Source organism: Mus musculus, chromosome 16 (assembly GCF_000001635.26).
Source record: "Mus musculus strain C57BL/6J chromosome 16, GRCm38.p6 C57BL/6J".
In the NCBI taxonomy this organism is placed as follows: Eukaryota; Metazoa; Chordata; class Mammalia; order Rodentia; family Muridae; genus Mus; species Mus musculus.
This window is the reverse complement of record NC_000082.6, coordinates 11,650,308-11,667,407: the sequence shown is the minus strand read 5'-3', so window position 1 is coordinate 11,667,407 and position 17,100 is coordinate 11,650,308. Positions and strand designations below refer to the sequence as shown.

At 45.3% G+C, this 17,100-nt stretch overlaps 1 protein-coding gene across 11 annotated transcripts in view; it reads right to left on the bottom strand.

The window, feature by feature from the left end:
- Snx29 (sorting nexin 29) overlaps window positions 1–17,100 on the bottom strand; it is a 436,235-nt gene that overhangs the window by 91,688 nt on the left and 327,447 nt on the right. For 10 of the 11 annotated variants that reach the window (XM_006522666.3, XM_006522668.4, XM_030249321.1 and 7 more), the window contains 2 exons: window positions 11,217–11,272; window positions 6,781–6,862 (listed from right to left, as the gene is read on the bottom strand). In XM_006522666.3, coding sequence (XP_006522729.1) covers window positions 6,781–6,862; window positions 11,217–11,272 — 138 coding nt within the window. Of the gene's footprint in view, window positions 1–3,205; window positions 4,327–6,780; window positions 6,863–11,216; window positions 11,273–17,100 lie in introns of those variants that run through there. The other variant, XM_006522669.4, reaches the window with a different exon arrangement.

Genomic DNA, 17,100 nt, shown 5'->3' with positions numbered 1-17,100 from the left:
AGCTGGGAGTGACACACCCCAACAAATGGAAAATGACTCCTGAGCTATGTGCTTGAACATTTAGGGAACCGAGAAGACAGCACTTCTGACTGCCACCCTGCAGCCGGGATCCTTTTAGGTTTGTATCAGGGCACCAATTATGTACCAGAGTTGGTATTTGAATAGTCATCAGTGCTGTTTGGGGGGAATGTGGAACCTTTGCAGGCAGGAGGCATAGCTGGAGTGTCACTAGGAGTGCGACTCAGAAGGTCTTCTAGTCCTAGCCCTAGCCTGCCTGCCTGCCACAGCTGTTGAGTGAGCACTGCCAGCTCAGCTCCCTCCACCAAACACGAAGAGGCTCCAGCAGCCTCGACTGCCATGCCCCCTCCCTTCGATGCTGAATGACACCATCTAAGCCAGGAACCCAGGAAACCTTCCTCCCTTAAGTCGACTCTCTCAGGCATGTGGTCACGGCAGTGAGGAAAGTTAATGGATACAGCTCTGCTACCTCCTCCTTCCTCGTTCCTCGGGTGCCCTTGTGCCCCTCCTTGAAGTCCCTGCATTGCAGCCTCTTTCCCCTCAACAGACATGCTGCTGCAAAGCTGTCATTACTTCTCCTCACCCTGTGATCTCTCAGTGACAAGGCCATGTCCCCAACAGTGGTCGTCTATGCTTTTGATTCTCCTATATCTCCTATATCTCCCCTATATCTATTATTTAACAATTACACAAGCCCAAGCCCAACTTCCCAACCCAAGCATGTACTTAGCAAATGATCCCCAAAGTGTAACCACTCAAACAAAAGCACAGAACGAACAGTGCAGACAGTGATCTATCTCCACAACAAGCCGCTGTGTCAGCTCACGTCCTATCTGCCAGGTCACTGGCTTGACATGTATGTGCACAGCTCTACAGGGGGAAGGCTTTGGGGTGGGGGCAGAGGCAGTCAGAGGCAGCAGAGGACACTTCCATGCTACTGGGGATCTGATGCTACTAATCTACTGCATTTGATTTCCCTAAGTCTAATACCTACCCATGATATGTGTACACTTCTTACTGTAGCTGCTTACAGGGTGTGCCCTTAAGCTTTTGAAATCTGAATTGGAGCAGTGACTAAGTCTTCCTAAGCATGGATATGTTGAAAACTGTACCACTTGATGTCCAAGGAAGTCCCCCTCTACTCATTTCTCGTGGCCCTAGGGCTCAGCAGGTCCACATTCCAGTCACTGCTGTGCCCTCTGAGACTGTGAGGACGTTACATCACCAGTACCAGCTGCTATGCCAGCAAGGACAGTGAGTGGTGGGGAAATGAAAGAGTGGACAGAGACTTTGGAGGACTGTGGTCACAAGATTGCATAACCCAAACCAATCCGTGGCATCTGCCCACGAGGTAGGTATGTGGGTAGAGAGCGCCACAGGAAGGACAATGAGACCAACAAGGTCAGATCCTGATCCTGACCCGGTGGAAGTTCCTCAACCCATGGTTCACCACACTTCATCTGACACATGGGCCTGAGGTCAGAGCATGCATGAGATGGCAGTGACCATCAAGGCAGCACACCATCAACTGTCACCTCCTGCAAAATTTCCTGGGATCCTCAACCCTCCCCCCACAGACACCACCCTTCACCTGCAGCTGCCCAAATGTAGGTCCTGTGTGTCTACCACACCCTCCAGACTCTAGGCCCCTCAGGAATAAGGGGGCCTCATTCCTTGCAGTCCTCTGGGAAGGACAGCCTGGATGCCAATCAAGGTTTTTCAGTGTCAGAACATGCCCAAAGACATGCGGTCACATGAACTGTAAAGAGTCATGTCCACAAAGATCATATGTGCTCAGCCTTTACATGCTGTCACATGTGGCCATGTCCTGTCACTACCACCGACCTGCTGCCCCCACTGACACATAGGGTCATGAGAGAAAGCTCAGTGAGAGTCTGGCTCACTCCCAGCTCTTGCACAAGTTAAGCAGTGCATGGCAAATAGCATGTCCTTGGTCACTAGCTTAGGGACAAATAAATTATACAAAGAAAGGATAAAAATCCCTCCTATTTGCAAAGACAAAAACCAGGATAGAATCACAGTGACACCTGAAGCCAAGAGAGAATCCGCAGGAGGCTTGAGTGCTCTAAGAGCACCTGGGGCTACGGGCCGCAATCCCTAGACACTTAGTGCTGTGGGAGGGAATGTTCCAGAAAAGGAAACCGCACTGGGATTTCTCATGGCCTGTAGCCATGAGAAGTTAACCAGTACTAGCTCGAGAAATCACAGTCACCACACAGCAAGGCCACACTAGGCTCTCGAGGCAACCCACGCTCACAGTAGATGCAACAGGTGGAAGCAGGTACGAGTGGGAGGAGGCAGCTTCAGCCTCGGAACTGATTGGTGCTTTTCCCCAAATGGGAAATGTCATGTGCTAAGGCTGAGAAGGCTGCGGGTCCTTGCAGCCTACACTTCTGCACTGCAGTCCCCATTTCCGAATGCAGCTCTGCTATCTTTCTTACTTAGCAGATGCCCTCTCTCTGCAGAGCCACACAAAGATGGAGCCTGAGATAAAAGAGACTTGAGGCACACAGCACACCACCTTAGGAAAGAAGATGAAAGAGGAGCCAAGAGACCCAAGGCCTGGAATATAAAAACATCACCCCTCCAAACCATTTAGCCTACTGAGTGCCTATGATCTATTATTTATAGGGGAAAATAAAATTTCCCAGCATCCTCCACACACACATGCTCAGCTGGATAAACATTTAACTACTCTGGCTATGCATATTTCTTTGGCAGGACTGGGATAGTAGTGGGGAGCTCAAATACTAAGTGAGTCTTTCTAGGGTACCACCTTTCCTCTCAGCCATGACAACACCCTGTGGCCTCTAGGAAAGACAGCTATTCTAGAAGAAAAGGGCTTGACTGAAACATTGTACAAAGAAAACCTAATTGGGTCACGCTTCTGGTGAGTAGATTCAAAGGCTGAAACTAATCTCACAACAGACGCCAGGTGAGCTTAGAGAAAAGGTACTTCTAAAGGGAGGGGCTCGAGGGCCAGGAACATATGTGCTGATGGTGTGGTATTGCATATCAACGGAGTAGCTGTAACATTTGCCAAAGGAGGAGGGGATGGTAGGTTGTTTTAAGGGCCAAGATTACTCTCTAAGCATTCTCAGTTGGCCAATGGCACCGATCTTCAACTTGTTTGGAAGGTGGGTTATCTGGAGAATCAAATTAAACATTTGCAGAAGCATAAGCTAGAAGTTTATTGATCAATAGCAAACTTAATTACACCATGTGAAAGTGACATGAAATCAAACCACAAACACATCCATACTAAAAATGAGAGGGAGGGAAGACAAGAGACCACTGTGCACTGAGGTGGCTTCCTGTGGATTTGTTCCCACTCATCGCTGTGTCAGCATTTCGTTTCTGGCTACAGCCTGTTGGCAGCCAGACATCAGTGGGCTCCAAAGTGTAAGAAATCCTCAGGATAAAAAGTGTTAAACTTGGAACACACTTGAAGCCAGTGTCATTCCCATTCTGAAAATTGCCAAAATGCCACTTCTCACTTCCAGTGCCCTGTAGGCAGAGGAACAGGAGTCTCCACACTCCTCAGGACTGGCCGGTCCTGCTAGAACCCTCTTTGGCATTAGCATGAGAGCAGGGGCTGAGGTGAGTATCTGTGTGATGTAGATAAACTGTCTTCAAGTCTCTGGCATTGGAGAATACCATCTCTGAGCCATCCTATAAGGCAGGCTTCAGGCACCTGACATTACACCAACAAAATGTCCTGAGGGAGCAAGTCTAAAGTCCTGCTATGACAGGAGTGGTCACTGGGAGACAGCCAACACAACTTCCTGAGACAATGGCTTCTGTCTGGCTTTTGTGCCTAGCAGGCTGGAAGAGAGTACATGAGTGTGTATGCATGCATGTGTGCGCAGTACACACTGCAGAGGTCCAGATGTCTGGACCCATCCCATCACCTCAGGGATGCAGGTGACTGTGTTTACAGAAAAACCAGAGGCAGGCTGGGCCCCTCCCTTTGGAATAAGGGCAGCTGTCACAGCTGTTTTTCTAAGAGTTTCCAAAAAGCTAGATTCTACCCACAGTCGGAGTTGTGATTTGAATGCAAACTATAGGCTCACACAGAACACTTGCTCCAGGATGTTTGTTGTTGGGGAAGGCTGTGGAATCTTTAGGAGGGAGAGTCTGGGTGGAGGAAGTGGGTCACTGAGGATGGACCTTGAAGCTTTAAAGCACAGCAACACTCCTCTGCAACCTGCGTGCACACCATGACCAGCCACCTCGCGCCATGGCCACCATATCTCCTCTGCCTTGTTAGACTATGTGCCTCTGCAGCTGTAAACCAAAACAAATATTTTCTCCCTAAGCTGCTTTTTTTCCAACGGTAATGATCACAGCACCAGGAAAATAGCTAAGTTAGTAAAACCAGATCTCTAAAAATCTGGCAGGGGTGGCAGTTTGAGCTACAAAGCCACATTGCTAAAGCAGGTGCTTCCCCGTGTCTCTGTCCTCTCGCTGTGACATAGGGATAAGAGTGTCTAGCCTCACTAGGTTCCCATATTCCCACAGCATGCAAATCAGTGCGGGGACAGGGGACCTGTGGCTGGTAATGACTTTTTTTTTTTTTTTTTTGGTTTTTCGAGACAGGGTTTCTCTGTATAGCCCTGGCTGTCCTGGAACTCACTTTGTAGACCAGGCTGGCCTCGAACTCAGAAATCCTCCTGCCTCTGCCTCCCGAGTCCTGGGATTAAAGGCGTGCGCCACCACGCCCAGCGGTAATGACTATTGTTGCTAACATAGCCTGCCTGCATCACCCTTGACTTGCTGCTCTTTCACACTGTGAATTTAGCATTATTTATTATTTATTATTCTTTAGGCTGACTCGCTTCCTATTTACTCAAGCTTTATTTTTAAGGAAATCGCACCTCATTGTGGAACATGGGAAAATAGAACTGTGTCATAACTGAGAGGCAAATGTAAAAATAAACACAGTGAAAAGGATGACACCTGTTGTCGGATGACTGTGTTATGTAATTTGGAGACAGGAAGGTACAAAGCTGTCCTCCAGAGACTAGACAGGCATCTCTAACCTGCAGCTCACAAGCCACATGTGTTCCAAAATAGTGATGACGGTCGCTCAACATGTTGTAGATAACAATATTGCCCTGTAACGTCAGAGAGTTTGGCACCCATCCTGGAAGCAGTACAACAGTGGTTCTCAGCCCAGGGGTCTTGCAGAAGCACTATTTGGGAGATGCTCTCCCCAACGCTCTGCCATCCGAATTCCAGGTGCTCTCTCCTAAACTTCCAGTGCACATGAGACCCTGCTACCCCCTCCCTGGGAGACACAGTTCTCAACCTGCATGGCCCCATCGAAGCTTCTGCAACAACATGGCCACCACAGGCACAGCTAGTAAGCACCACACGACTAGTGTGACCAAGGAGCAGATGTGTTCAATCTATTTGGCTTTAAATAACTTCAATATAAACAGCTGTGTGTACCTAGTGGCTGTGGTGGGGGGACAGAAGCTGCACAGGGCTCCTCACAGGCATGGGGCCATGTGTGTAGTTATGCCCTCAGCTGCCTGAAAAAGATGTCCCTTGACAACTGCCACAGGATGTAGTGGAAGATGGACTGTTCCAGCCTTCCTCACTGGTGAAGCCACACATGGAGGTTTCTTTTTTAGCTTCCGGTAAGGAATTAGCATCTTTTCTTGTTGTTAGCAATGGAATTTATTACTCAAAATAGCCAATTGCATTTCCATTTCACGATGGCTGCCAGCCCATGGGAAGCTCAAATAACTGGGAAGACCTTGTTGGACGTCAGAATAAATACAGTTTCTGCTTTTTTTTTTTCTTTTAAAACCTTTGAGTTTACATTTTATTCTACCCTGGTATATTTCTCTCTTTTTTTTTAAATCATTCTTTTCTATATTTTTCTCTAGAAGTTATCTTGAATCTAAATAATATGCATTTTAAAAAATCTTGTAAGCAATGCCCAGTGGTACCGTTATTTAAGTACTTCTATCCATTATCAGTGCCATGGAAAACACTACACAAAGCTTTCTAAAATGTTTGTGAACATCAACTAGAAGCACTGTAAGACAAAGGCAAATACCCATGTTATATACAGAACTAAAAACACAAACATAAAAATCCCCCCAAGTCTGACTGCAGACCAGATCCAAATTGTACCAGGCCTGCAGAGCTAAACCCTAAAGCAGTCATGTGAACAGAGCTTAGACACTGAGGCACTGAGTGGAGACATCTGCACTCTTTGCTTATCAAGCATCTAGGGCTCTTTTCTTTTGCAATGGGTAACTTAACTGGGCATGGTAGCACATGCCTGTACTCCACACACTTGCAAATTCAAGGCCAGCCTAGGCTATATACCAACATCCTTAAAACAACAACAAAAGCATAGTCTTGTTTCATTTCGGGCATCATGTCCCATCTGCCCACTCTCAGACATGTGGTTGAGTGAGATCAGTGCCAACCCAGGTACCAGCAGTGGGTACAGGGAGCCAGATTGGGCCAGCTATGAAAATCAAAATCCATCACCTAACCCCAAGATTCAGCCATAGACCAGAGATCCAAGAAGGACTATGATATGGTCCAGGCCTTGGCTGAAGCCATGCAGAAGGCTGAGTATACGGTGCTGCTGGGAAACAGCCATCAAGCCACAGACAGAAATCAACAGCAACACTAGCACTAGGCAGGAAATGGTGCCAACATGCAAAGCACCATGGCTCCACAACCATGATGTCTACACAAAGCCCAGGCACTTACCTGATACACATGGAACGCATTGGCTGCTTTGCCTCGGAGAAACACAGACGGGATCCAGACATTGATCAGTGCCCGATTTGATCTGACCAGAATAAAGAGATGAGAGGGGCCATTTTTATTTGCAAAAGAAACCAAAAAACAAAATACAAACAAAAACAAAAAAACAAAAGCAGGCTAAGGGACTATTTTCTCCAATAAAAGGCATTTCAAATAAGACACTTATACAACAAACATGTATTATCCAAGATTCAAGATAATTTCTAAAGAAACATATAGAAAAGAATGATCAAAAGAAGGTAAAATATACCAGAAGAAATATATACCAGAAAGGAGATATATATATATATACATATATATATATATATACACACACACACATACACACACACATATATATATATGTGTTTTTTATGCCTTTATATATATATATATATATCTCATATTCATATGATATATATATATACATATATGAATATGAGAATATATATATAAGGCACACACACATATATGTATATGTATATGTATTTATTTAAACTTACATATGTAGTGTATTCTCAAGAATAAAATGTTTGATCTTCAGTTCTTACCAGCTAAGTGGCCTTGACCTAGGATGCAGCTGAAACTCAGCCACATCTGATAAAGGAGCAGTAGCAGGGAGCCACGGGAGGCCACCCTATGGTACCACCTCCTCTACACTGCCTGATTTCTGACCTTGATCTCCATTTCTACACAATAGCTCACAGAAGCAATACCTGTGGTTTTGAAAGTGACTTGGGATTGAGGGAGAGACAATATAAAATAATAAATTAGAAAAACTCAGATGCCAGGTACAGATACCCTCTTTAGATGTCTCCAAAATACTGCATATAATGCATTTGTGCTTTAATTCAGTGTTCAACTTGACACAACTGAGGAACTGTTTCCATTGGTCTGGCCTGTGAGCATGTCTATGAGGCACGTTCTTAATTGCTAACTGAAGCAAGAGGACCAGTCTGCGACAGACGTCATTCCCGGGTAGATGGGTCTGGGTTGTAACAGGGAGGTAGAGAATGAGAGGAAGCAAGCTAGCAAGCATTGCTCCTCTGTGGTTTCTGCTTCAAGCTGCTGCCTGAGTTCCCGGATGATGGGCAGTAACACATAAGTCAATAAGCCTTTTCTCCCCAGGTTGCTTTTGGTCATGGTATTTATCATGGCAACAGAGATGGTCACTAGGACAAGCAGTCTAAGACAAGCAAGATGTAAGCTGCACTACATGGAGGCATGGGTCAGTGGCAGAGCACTTGCCTAGCATAAGCCAGTGCCTGGGCTCCATCTGCAGCACCATCAGAATAGGAAACCTCAAATGCAAATTCATTTCCTGAGGACATTAACTGCACAGCTCCATGTTCATGTACACTGACTCACTCAATGCCCATGAAAACTACTTAAGATGCATTTGAGGGCATTTTGGCTATATGGCAGCTCTGCCTTATGGTACGACTTAGGGTACACAGTGCCTAACCTGCCACAGCTCCATTAACCTGAAAGTAGGGACTATGGCTCTCCAGGGAGAGGAGCCTTCCCTGAGCACCCCTGCTCAGAGCTTGTCAGCTTCCTGAGCTTGTAGCATAGGCCAGTGGTTTTTGAAAAACTCTACAACCTTCATGTTCTCACAGCCTCCAGAGTGAAAAGCATTCTATCTTCATGCACACACACACACACACACACACACACACACACACACACACACACACACACACACTAACCCTCAGGTAAGCAGCCCTGGCACTTGTACACTCGGCCAAGGTGGTGATCTCCTTCCAGGGGACAAGCAACCTGAGTGATGTATTCAGGATTGAAAACACAATCAACAATTCTGAGCCATCAAATTGGCCTGTGTATCCCGTGGTACTCCACAGGAAAAGGTCCCAAACCCAGACAGGAGTACAGAGTAGCAACACCCTGGTTCTGCTCTGTTCCCCACAGTGCTAAGGCCAGTGATCCTGCAGGGCCAAAGCAGGTGTCTCTATACTGGGTCACATGTTCTAATTACAGACCATTTACTGCACTGTTGGAAATGACTATCTATGTGACTCTCCTGCATATCATCTCTGCTGGTCCTCTAGTCCTCCCCCTATCTATCACTCATCTGTTCATAGAACAAGTGTCCAGCTAGGACCTTCTACAAGGCACATACAATGCAAAGCATAAGAGACAGAGGAGCTGAAAAAACAGACATAGCTCTCTCCTTCATGGAGTATCTTGTTCACCATGAAAGCTGCAAATTATACAAATTATTCTACATGGACAAAGGAAATAGTATGATTTGAGTTTTAAAATTTTATTGAGACATGGTCTAACCTGGAGATTGTCTCATGTGAATTTGGGAAGACATTTTTTCTAGCTTGGAATCAAGCTAGAATATATATATATCTATAGGATCCACAAAGGCTCATGTGTTAAAGGCTTGGCCCTAATAGGAAAGGTCACAGGACCTTTAGCAAGTAAGGCAGAATGGAAGAGAATTATGGGGTCACAGTGTTTCCCTAATTCTCTTTGCTTCCCAGCACCATGAGGCAGGCAGCTTGCTAGAACCATTGCATCCTGTCTCTGCACAGGCCCAAGAGCCATAGGTCTACCTTACTATTGGTTGAAACCTACAAAACAAACAAGTCTCTCTACTCTATAAGCCAATTGCCTTAAATACTGTTACAGTAACAAAGCGCAGACTAACACAAGTGTGTATTCTATTTGGTGGAGTGCTCCATCTGATATGTAGCTATATCTATAGCATCTATACACTTATCTATATCTATCTATATAACTTTCTATCTCTATATCTATTTATGCTATGCTTAACTGTGTTATAATATTGCTCAGGTTCAGTTACCTTACTAGTCTTTCTAGCTGCTCTATTACTGGAAATGGTATATGCAACCCTGACTGTCATAGAACTGGCTTTGTTTTCAACTGTGGTTGGGCATTTATACTGGAGGGTCAAGCTCAGTTTTGACTTTGATCATTCTTCCCACCCTCCCCACCACCACCCATTTTCTCCTCTACCACATCCACCTCTATGGCAGCCTCAAATGGGGCTCCTAATGTTCTGTGCTGACCACAGTCTCATTCCAGTTGCTAACATATTCCACAAAGTTGCTTCCAGGACTTTCACCCTATGAAAGGGGTCACTAAGACTCAGAGAGAGGGGCTTATCTGAGATCACAATGTTGTAAGTCCAGTGACAAAGATTTCAACACAGATCTCCTGGCTGTAAACAAAAGGTTCTTTCTAACATTCTGCCTCCCCCATGCTCTAAAAATAGCTTTTCTAAATGACCCTTCGCCTAGGGAGGCAGGACTTCTGTTGTTGAGACAAAGACTCACTGTGTCTAGTGGGTCTTGAATTCCTGGGTCTGAAACTAGAGAGGTTGGACATGCATCCACTGACTACAACTAGGTGAAGAGAAGGAGGAGGACCTTCCTGGTTCTGGGCCCATGTTCCTGAGGGGCCTGAGGAGCCTATGGATCACCAAACAGAAAGTGTCTGAAGACTGACTATAATTGCTCCCCAGTAGAGCATTCACACAGAATCGGGGCCAGACAAAACCAGAGCAGTGCAGACACAGACACAGACACAGACACAGACACAGACACAGACACAGACACAGACACAGACACAGACACAGACACAGACACAGACACAGACACAGACACAGACACACAGACACAGACACAGACACAGACACAGACACAGACACAGACACAGACACAGACACAGACACAGAGACACAGACACAGACACAGACACAGACACAGACACAGACACACAGACACAGACACAGACACAGACACACACACAGACACAGACACACAGACACAGACAGACACAGACACAGACACAGACACAGACACACAGACACAGACACACAGACACAGACACAGACACATACACACACACAGACACAGACACACACACAGACACAGACACAGACACACAGACACAGACAGACACAGACACAGACACACAGACACAGACACCGACACACAGACACAGACAGACACAGACACAGACGCAGACGCAGACGCAGACACAGACGTGGATGGGCTGGACAGCAGCAGGGAACATGAGGCTGTACCAAGGTGAAGAGTGGAGTGTGCACCCTGTGCAAAAGACCCTCTGGCCTGCTCAGCTGACTGTGGCCATGTGGGAGTAAAAAGTGAAAACTCTATGTAACACTTTCCCAATTTTAAATTGGGAAATTTAGGTCAAAACTAAAATGATTGTAAGGCCCAAGAGAAAATAAAGCACATTAGACAGCCGGGACCTCAGAAAACTTTCCCAGCTCTATAACCAAATGGACCCTGTGTGGACCTCATAGGCATTTCTGCCTTCAGGATGTGGGCCAGCAACAGGGTTCACTCTCTAGAGGCCCCTCAAGAGTATATGCATGGACTTACATTTCAAAATCCGACAAACTCTGATCTTCAGATGTTTGGCTCAAATCTCCAGGCACCTGCAGTTAGAAAAAGGAAGGCAGGGGGAAATGCATGGGTTATCAGTTTGCATATTCACCAAAAACTTCTGTCTCTCCTGTCCTCAACACTTCCTCTCAGAGTGAGGGGGAAAGCAACTACTAAAAAACAATAAGATTTCATGAAGGGCTGGCTGGGGATGATACTGCAGTCATTAAAACACGCTGTCACACACGATCTCAATTATCTTTACAGAAAAATCACTGTTAATCCTATTGAGATAATCACAGGCATATAAAAGTATGTAATTTTGGAGCTATAAAGGACTAATTAGGACTGGTGACATAAGATATCATCTGTACAATGAAAAAAAATATCTATTGTCATCGTGAAGAGTATCACTAATGTCACACCCAGTATGTGAGCAAAAAAGGCCACTGCCCTCTCAAAATGGCTGTCTTTTTGCCCTATAATGTATGTGCAACTACAGGAGGAAAGAACATGGAGTCTTCTGACTGACAAGACCTATGTTAAAACATGATTGGTAACAGAAATCAGACAGTGTCATGATGGCCCTTACCAACACTGCTCGGGTCCCAGCCATACACCATGAGGCAAGTGTGAAGACCAGGAGATATTGACAGCACGTGAACTCCAGTGATCTCCCAACCCCCAACACTGGACTGAGATGGGGACTCAGTCATCAGGGCTGGCACAAGGGCTTAGAACAGCTCTGCCCTGGCTACCTGACACCCGTGCTGGTAGCTGTTAAAATGATGATGATGTTTTCCACCTCCCAAGGTGGGGCTTCTCACCTTATGCCTGAACCTGACTAGGATCTTAAGAATCTAGACAAAGAAAAGGGAAGCACCTAAACCAGAGACCAGCATGGGGAAGTGAGGGGAATTTATTGACAATGTCCATCAATTTCCACAACTTGAGGCAAGTTGAGTGCTGTTTCCCTCGACTAACAAGTGAAATCAAGAATTGGAGCTTCCCACTTGAAAAAATGTTCAACATCCTTATCATCGGGGAAATTCAAATCAAAACAACCCTGAGATTCCACCTCTCACCAGTCAGAATGACTAAGATCAAAAATTCAGGTGACTGCAGATGCTGGAGAGGATGTGGAGAAAGAGGAACACTCCTCCATTGCTGGTGGGATTAAAAGCTTGTACAACCACTCTGGAAATCAGTCTGTTGGTTCTTCAGAAAACTGGACATAATACTACCACTAAATCCAGCAATACCTCTCCTGGGCATATACCCAGAAGATGTTCCAACTGGTAATAAGGACACATGTTCCACTATGTTTATAGCAGCCCTATTTATAATAGCTAGAAGCTGGAAAGAACCCAGATGTCCCTCAACAGAGGAATGGATACAGAAAATGTGGTACAGCTACACAATGAAGTACTACTCAGCTATTAAAAACAATGAATTTATGAAATTCTTGGACAAATGGATGTATCTGGAAGATATCATCCTGAGTGAAGTAACCCAATCACAAAAGAAATCACTTGATATGCACTCACTGATAAGTGGATATTAGCCCAGAAACCTAGAATACCCAAGATACAACTTCCAAAACACAAGAAAATCAAGAAGGAATACCAACGCGTGAATACTTCATTCCTCCCTAGACTAGGGAATAAAATATCCATGGAAGGAGTTGCAGAGACAAAGTTTGGTGCTAAGACAAAAGGATGGACCATCCAGAGACTGCCCCACCCGAGGGTCCATCCCATAATCAGCCACCAAACGCAAACACTATTGCATACGCCAGCAAGATTTTGCTGAAGGGACCCTAATATAGCTGTCTCCTGTAAGGCTTTGCCAGTGCCTGGCAAATACAAAAGTGGATGCTCACAGTCATCTATAGCATGGAACACGGGGCCCCCAACATGGAGCTAGAGAAATTACCCAATTAGCTGCAGGGGTCTGCAACCCTATAGGAGGAACAACAATATGAACTAACCAATACCCCCAAAGCTCGTGTCTCTAGCTGCATATGTAGCAGAAGATGGCCTAGTCCGCCATCATTTGGAAGATAGGCCCCTTGGTATAGCAAACTTTGTATGCCCTAGTACAAGGGAACTCCAGGGCCAAAAAGAGGGAGTGTGGGTGGGTAGGGGAGCAGGGTGGGGGTGGGGGTAGATATAGGGGACTTTTAGGATAGCATTTGAAATGTAAATGAAGAAAATATGTAATAAAAATGTGGGAAAAATAAAAATAAAAATAAATAAATAAATAAATAAATGAATGAATAAAAGGGTTGAGGTGTATCTCAGTGACAGGGTGCTTGCCTAGCCTGTATAAGATCTGAGTTCAATCCCAGAGTGCTTAAAAAATATATAGAGTAAGCAATATAAATATAAAACATAGTCACAAGCTGCTTGAATGTCAGGAACAATGAGAAGAACATTTTGGGAGAGCTAGTGGCAAAAACTGAGGCTTGGAAATGGGCTTACAGTGCAGGTTCAGAGAGGCTACCATATACTTTTCAGCCATTTGAAACCATTGGAGTTTTATGCCTGAGTGCAAACTTATGAGATTTCTTGGTTGGTCTTATAAAGGATACAGAACATAGGAAGCAGAACTAAGGTAGGAGGCTGCGATAGCCTTCAGGCAAAAGTATGGTCACGGCCGAGGCCATGAAAGGAATAGAGAGGAAGGAAGGGATTGTCTCAGAATATTGGAAGTTACAAATCTGGGGCCATGGGGATCAACTAGATAGATGCAAAGGAATGATTCCCTGAGTCTCTAGCTTGAGGACATAGTGGGATAGGCTCTATTCTGTGAGGTGGAGAACACTGTAAGTTAATATGAAATAAAACTATGTTCACCTTCAAAAAAAAAAAGAAAAGAAAAGAAAAGAAGAATTGGAGCTTCCATCTAGGAAGCAGATACAAGCCAGGTCTGTTCAGTTCTCTAATGAAAATGAAAATGAAACCAGCTAAAGGTGGAGTCCTGAGGCTTTCGTGTAAGGAAGGCTGGAAGAGACTAGAAGGTGTGCCTTGAAGAGAGAGAGCAGCCCAGCTGTGGAGACAGGAGCAGGAGTGAGTGGGAGCCTGAGTCTTGACCTAAGTGGCTTCACACCAAATGTTAGCCTGCCTTCTTCCTAGTCCCAAGGTCCTGAGCAAATCAGTTCTGAGATACACTGTGATGGACAGATTCAGAATCATCTAGATTGGTGAGGCACACCTTTGGGTGTGCTTGTGAGGGATTTTCTAGAAGCAGTTAGCTGAGAGCTCTGTGTACAGAAGATTCAGGAAGCAGACAGACTTCTGCCTTGTCACTGGGCAGACTCCACTCTCACAAGGCAGCACCAAGTTCCTCACTTGTCCAAGGTCTTACTGGACTGGGCTCTTGTGTCACATTGCTGTTTTTGTGACTATCACTTTCTGTAGGTAGCTGGAAAGAGCTGATATAACATATTCAGAAGGCAGGAGGCTGCAAGTACCGAGATCACTTAAAAAACAAAACAAAAAAAAAAAGCCATCCTTTAAGAAGGAACCTTTTGCCAAAATTTACCTAGAAGCAACAAGCCCACACCATCTAAAATGTTTGCCAGAGATCATCCCTCAGGCAGCAGGTGGTAGCTCAGTGGTAGAGCATTTGCCAGCATGGAGAAGGCCCTGTATTCCATCCCCAGTATAAACCAAAACCAAATCTCAAGTGTCCTTGATTATAGAAGTTAAAATATATAAACTATTCAACTATTTTAACAATGTTAGCTACAGAAAAAGGCCATGTAAGGAGGCATCTTAAAACAATTTTTAAAGAGAGCAAGAGAGTGAGAGAGCATGCACTATCCTAGATAATATACAACAAGCAGTTGACAGGAGCTGTCACTGCCAACAGGTGGAGAGTGAGCTTGAGAGCCTCAGCTTCCGTAAGATGGAATGAGCCATCTTCTGAGATGCTTCTCGAGAATGAGTTGACTTTCTCTACATTATGCAAAGATCTATGAGACAGATCTGGTTCAGATGCAAGCCTAACTCAACTAGGGCACCAACATGGAGAGGTGAGACCTACCTAGTACCTGTGCCTGCTTTTGCATCCAAAACCTGCAGATGTGAAACTCAAGGTATTGATGGCAAACGTGCCCCGTGGACCTGGGGTAGAACTGGGCCACCATTCATCACTACAGCCATTTTGTGGTGGTGTTGTTTTGAGATAGGTTCTCATGTAGCCCAGGCTGGCCTTGAGTTCTCCATATAGACGAGGATGACCTTGAACTTTTGATCCTCCTGACTCTGCCTTTCCAGGGCTGATTTATGCAGTACTGGCAATGGAAGCTAGGCCTTTATGCATGTTCAGCAAGCACTCTGTCAAGTGAGCTACATTTCCAGCCTCTTAGAATGCATTTTGAAACACAGTACTACCAGTTAAAAACCTTAAATAAAAGTGTGATAGCTACTCAAAGTGTACTTTGATAAAAGTTTAATAGCATACATAAAAGCTTGGTCTTTTTCAAAAGCAATGAGGGAATACACGTGGCCAGTATGGTCTCTAAGTGTAAGAATGTGTGTGTGTCAATACTGTTAGAACAAAATACAACTAGAAGATGACAGCAAATTCAGATGAGGCTGAACTACCTATTTTAAGCACTTCTGCAGTATTCTGTAATGATGGTATTTCCATTGATACACATTGTAGGATAATCTGTGTATCTATCATATTATTAAGGTAAATATTCTTTCTCCAGCTTCTTCTGGCCCTCTTGCAGCTTACTAAGTTACAGAGAGTCGGATGGGAGAGATTTTGCCTTCAGAGTCACTGGAACATGTGGGATGGGCCAAGACAGAGCCAGGACTATGAAGCCATGCGCCCTGCTCCTCACCCCAGTGGCACAGAAGTGCAGTACAGACAGACACAACCAGCACTGAGTGATGGAGGAGCAGCTCTCAGCCACTGCTCCTCCTTGAATCTTCTCCCAGGGCCTGAGGCTAGGGACAGCTGTTCAGGCCTGAGGAAGGGCTTATTGGCTGTAAGGATACCAGGCAGCAGTGCATTAGAGCTACCATCTTAAAGACAGCATCCCCAGAAAGTGTACCTCAGAAGAGCCTCTCAGTGTGCTCGTTCCACAAAGCAGACACCAAGGGCAAACCAGAGGGGAGGAAAGGAGAAGACAGGGGCAGGCATTAAGCTGCCATTACAGAGCAGAGCACTTCCTCAAGGAGGAAGTGGCACCAGGTGTTTTCCTGACAGTAAGTGTCCCTCGGGGACGATAGTTTTCTGGGAACCTTCCAGACAGTGAATATAAGTGCTCAGAGGCATGTAAGTCCTGCCAGCTTAGAGGCTTTTCTTCTAATTCTGTGGCATTATCAGGATCAGGAAGCCAGGAGATATTTATGTGTCTTCCTGAATACTGGAGAGGCTACTTGGAAGAAAAGCCTGTGTGTGTCCTTGGGAACCTTTAGGGGAGCCAGGCTGGCAACCAGGCCAGGCTCTGCACCAACTATAGAGGTGGTGGAGAGTCAAGGTCAAGGTCTATGTAAAGTTTATCTGTTCTGCTATCTCTATCTGTCCAAAGTGATGCCAGATCTCCACTGGGGCTCACACCAATGCCCATAAGCTACTCTTTCTTTCTTAGTGCTGAAGATACCATTTAGACACCACACACACTCCCCTACTAAGTTATATCCCAGTTTCTTTATTTTGTACTTTTAGACAGGTCTTACTAAATTACCAGAGATAGCCTTGAACGTACCTGGAGCTCAGGCAGGCTTTGAACTTGGAATCTTCCTGCCTTAACCACCAAATAGTTTGGACTGTAGGTCTGTACTACCAGGCTTGGCCAGAATGCTAATTCCACAGCACATTCAGGCATTAATTAGGATGGAACAGAGCTATTTTATAATAA